This window comes from Notothenia coriiceps, unplaced genomic scaffold, assembly GCF_000735185.1.
Source record: "Notothenia coriiceps isolate Sejong01 unplaced genomic scaffold, NC01 NC01_scaffold00013324, whole genome shotgun sequence".
Classification (NCBI taxonomy): Eukaryota; Metazoa; Chordata; class Actinopteri; order Perciformes; family Nototheniidae; genus Notothenia; species Notothenia coriiceps.
The window spans coordinates 289-4,463 of record NW_011346025.1 but is presented as its reverse complement, the minus strand read 5'-3'; the positions used below and the strand labels follow the sequence as shown (position 1 = coordinate 4,463).

The 4,175-nt window shown below is 48.4% G+C and overlaps 1 protein-coding gene across 1 annotated transcript in view; it reads right to left on the bottom strand.

Annotated features, from left to right (window-relative positions):
* The window catches only part of LOC104947883 (tenascin-like), a gene marked incomplete at both ends in the record, with an annotated part of 7,176 nt that extends 3,242 nt beyond the window's left edge, over window positions 1–3,934 (bottom strand). Inside the window, 2 exons of the mRNA XM_010773994.1 lie at window positions 3,517–3,735; window positions 3,877–3,934. Coding sequence (XP_010772296.1) covers window positions 3,517–3,735; window positions 3,877–3,934 — 277 coding nt within the window. The remainder of the gene's footprint in view (window positions 1–3,516; window positions 3,736–3,876) is intronic.
* Window positions 3,935–4,175: the final 241 nt, after the last annotated feature.

Genomic DNA, 4,175 nt, shown 5'->3' with positions numbered 1-4,175 from the left:
TTTATACGTTATACGTCGCAAGTTCCGGAAAGGACGATTTCTGAAAGCGCTCGACAGAGCCAGCCTTGCCGGGCTGCGGACGAGCGATAAGTATCGACCTCTGTCGTTCGGAAAGACTGGTGTACCTTTACTACGAGTTGGACGATCCATGCCTTCCTTGGGTTAAAAAACAAGTATCTTGACAAAGAAGGCCGGTGTACGGCGGTCAAGTCTGTCGCGAGCGATTGTTGGGGACCACCCCGGATAATGACTCGGTGGTACCGCTCGAAATCAAGTACATCTTCTGTGACACTGGGCCAAGAAGAGGACGGTGGGTCCGCAAGGATACATGGGGACTCCACGACGGGGACTGTGCGTAGCCCGAGCTGAAAAGTGGAACGGTCCCTGACCCTGTAGCTTCAGTACGGTCGGATCGTCCTTCGTAGAAATGAGGCCTACTAGCGGCGCGGCGGCAGATGGCGCTGAGGTCGCGGGACCGGACACAGTTCATGGCATACGTGCGATTACTCCTACCCGTGCTTTCGACCCTCCCCTTGAATAAACACGGCAGGGGGGACCGTGGATGTTCCTTGTATGCCCTTTGCGGTTCCGGATAGTCGCTCCGAGCCAGTTTTGGTCACCGGACGCTCCGACCACCCGTTGTAGGGGTTTGGCCGAGGATCAAGTAGTCACTGATGTGGGAGAGAGACCCAGCGCCTGAGGAACACCTGTGTCTCGGTGCGCCTCATGCATGTAGAGCACGGCCTGTACGAGCCACTCCTCCCTGCGGCGGCCACCGGGTGCCGGGTGGAAAACTGCAGGCGATTGCTGTGCGGGAATTAGGCGTGATATACTGTGGTTTCTGTCCCTACCTGGACACAAATCTCCGCAGTCGTTCCTAGATTCACAGCTATAAGTAGTTGCCGACGTAGAGGAAGCGGGAGTGAACCGCGGTCTGAAGGACTACGCGAGTGCCTGAAACGACCCCACCTCAGTTCTTGTCGGCGGACCCACCTGCGGACTGCAGAACGGAGCAAGCGGTAACCATGGGCGCCGCTCGAAGGCGTTTATTTAGGTGAGTGAGTTAAAGTCGTGCCGAAGAGGTCTGATTAGGAGAGTGTCGTCTGTTTTTAACTAGTTGGATGTGGTCTGGTTCACGTACTCAAGGATCGTGGTTAGGAAGAAGTCCACTCCAAAGGGCTGACTGCGTCGGGTGGAAAAGGCGACGTGATGGTTTTGGCCCCGAATGCTGTGGTGTAACTGTCGACTTCCGGGGGGTTCAGATACGATTCCGGGCCGCCGAAGTTGGGACCCTGTACGACAGTCAGCGGTTCAGCACTTCAAGCTGTCGTACCTCGCAGACCCGTAGTTAGGACGGCGAGCCTTCGGGAACCCCGAAGGGCGAGGTGTAACCAGGGATTTAGTTCGGCCACTCGACCGTGGCACACCACTGATGCCGGCGGAATTGCTGCGGTGATGCGGTCCCCGATGGGTCCCAGGGGGAGTGTAGGTCCTTAAAGAGAAAGTGTGGAACGCCCGTTTACGACCAAAAGAGGGTTCCCACCTAAGACCACGCCCGATGGTAGTCCAAGGCCAACGTGGGGGAGTCTGCAGCGGGTTTATGACGGAATTCATTTCCGGCACAAGACTAATGCGGCCAAGCAAGGTGGAAAGTAGCACGAAATAGCGCCAAGGACGCATAAAAAAGAAAATACCGGCAAACCTGAATTCTTGAAGGGGGTCGAGTTGTCTCTATGTGAAAGTACCATGCAAACTGATTGACTAGCTGAAGCCGCATGGGTTTTCTAGGTCGTTGAGTCATATTATTGGTTGGATTACGTTCGGTTTAGTATTTTGGTGGTTCTAGTATTATTGTACTGAGGTACTCTCTGTACGGTAATAATCTATGATTATATAATAAATCTCTATTCTAGCAATACGTAGGAACAGCGGTCGAGGAGGAGACTTCCTCGTAGGTCCTTGCCGTAGAGGCGCAGGGGGAGATGTAATAAAGCCTACCGTCCGGGTCGCAGTGGAGCTTCCCAGTGCCGAAACGACGTGGAAATAGCGTGATGCGTCATCAGTTACTCCGCGGAGGGCGAACTGAGCCTCCGCCTGTGCGAACCATGCAGCCGCAGATGTATCCCAAAACTCCGGCAGTTTGAAAAAAACGGCGTTATTTGCCATGCTCGGTTCAGTCTCGGATCCTTCTACGAGACTTATGTCAGGGTCACCAATGTAGTGCCGAGAGACGGGAGTCGGAGGCGGGGTATCGAAGGTACAAGCTAGACTTTTATTTAACATCAGGTCAACATGTAAAACAGCTTTCAGCCCGGGAAGAACAGACCGGGGGAAACAAGGGTCCGGTCAACTCACTATGTCCGTGCGGAACAATACCCCAACCCATAGTTCCGTGGGTGAATAATGTCAATCACCACAAATGATACAATACATTTGAAAGGGGCAGTCATTTGAATCATTTGAACTTTTTGTTCATTTCATTAATAACCTTCCTGTATACAAATCCTTAGTGCATTTCATCACATTACCAGCTACTTGATTATGGTTTTGTAACATTTCACTTTTATTTTAGCGCCACCTTAAGGCCAAACTTGTAACTTGCACAAAATAAATCAAACGTAGCAGAATATCTTTATGAAGTCTAAACTGACCAACTCTTCTTGGAATGCACTTTCAATTAACAAAGACAATGATATGAATTATTATAGGAACACTGGTTGAAACAACCCTGCGGGTTAGGAACCGTGAAGAATCTGACGTAGAGTTTTCTTTGGTGCTTTTTCATCAAAAATAGTTAAGAACAAATTTAGGGATCTAATGGTGAATGAGGCCTTTTGTTTTTAAACGGATTATAGCCACTTTTGTTGCTTATTAAGTCATGAATATACATACAGTATATACGTATATATATATATAGATATATACGTAAAGTTAAATAGAAATAGAGCAGTGCAGTAATTACGTATTTTTTGGTGGCCAACCAAGAAGTAAAAATAAATAGAGTACTTGGATTGGATTTCGGGAAAAACACAAGTTCATGCTTACACGTTTTGTTCAGCAGGATAATATCCACATATTAACACTGATTTATAATTTTGAAGCGTAAATGCAATCGCCAGAATCAAAAAGGTAACGTTAGGCCATAAACAAACTGCATCGCCGTCACATGACTTCACCACTGCTAAGCTAAGTGCGGCTAATGTTCAGCGTGGGTTTTGTAGTCTCATTAAGCCACTTGTTAGCAACCGCTGTTGCGACACATAGTAGCTTCAGACATTCACCAGTGGGGTATTTACTGATGTATTTATGTGGTTGTACCGTTGTACACAATATTAAAATATCTTCAGCTAGTGTTAACCACAGACCTTATTTCAGGCATCTAACCAAAAACAAGTTAAACATTTTTTTTACTTCAAGACAAGGGAACCTGAAGTGGTGAAATGCTAGCTCATTTCCGGTTTTGGGACGTATTCCTGCACCACTCTGTAGGTCAAAGTAACAGCCACCTGGTCATACCTTTGCTCTCTTTGGAGGTGCAGCAGCCCCCCTCAGGTCCTCCACACTTCTCCCTGAGGGACGACACCTCCCTCTCCAGCCTCTCCAGACGCTCTCGCAGGGCAGCAAAGTCCGCCTCACAACCACAAGACCCGGATCCCGACCCAAAGCCTGACGGAACCAGTTTGATCTTATGGGTCAGAACCAGAGAGGAACCGGCAGTCAGGTCTATTTCTTTACCTGAGAGAGGAACAGGTTGGATTAAAACTGGGAGAAGGTTGAAACTGAACTTTGAGATTAGCAATGATGAAGTCGTAAGAAAGTGACATTGGTTGAGGATATTTTTCATTAGATAAACAGTACTGCTCTGCAGGGTTTTACCTCCCTCGCTGGCATCAGATGAATCTCCCTGAGTGACGCAGCCCTCGGAGATCACCACCTGTAACAAAGATTACATGAACGATCAGCTGTTTCTTTGTGTTTTGCAACATCCTACTTATGGGGCTAAATTAAATATCAAAGGTTGGGTTCAAGCCCAGCTCCAGCAGTCAACTTTTCAATGTTTCCTTGGGCAAGATACTTGACCCCAAAAAACTCACGATGTGCGTGAATGTTAGTCTCCCTGAGTAAGTGACACCTTAAATGGCAGGATTGGCAGCCCTCTGTGTATGTGTGTGAAT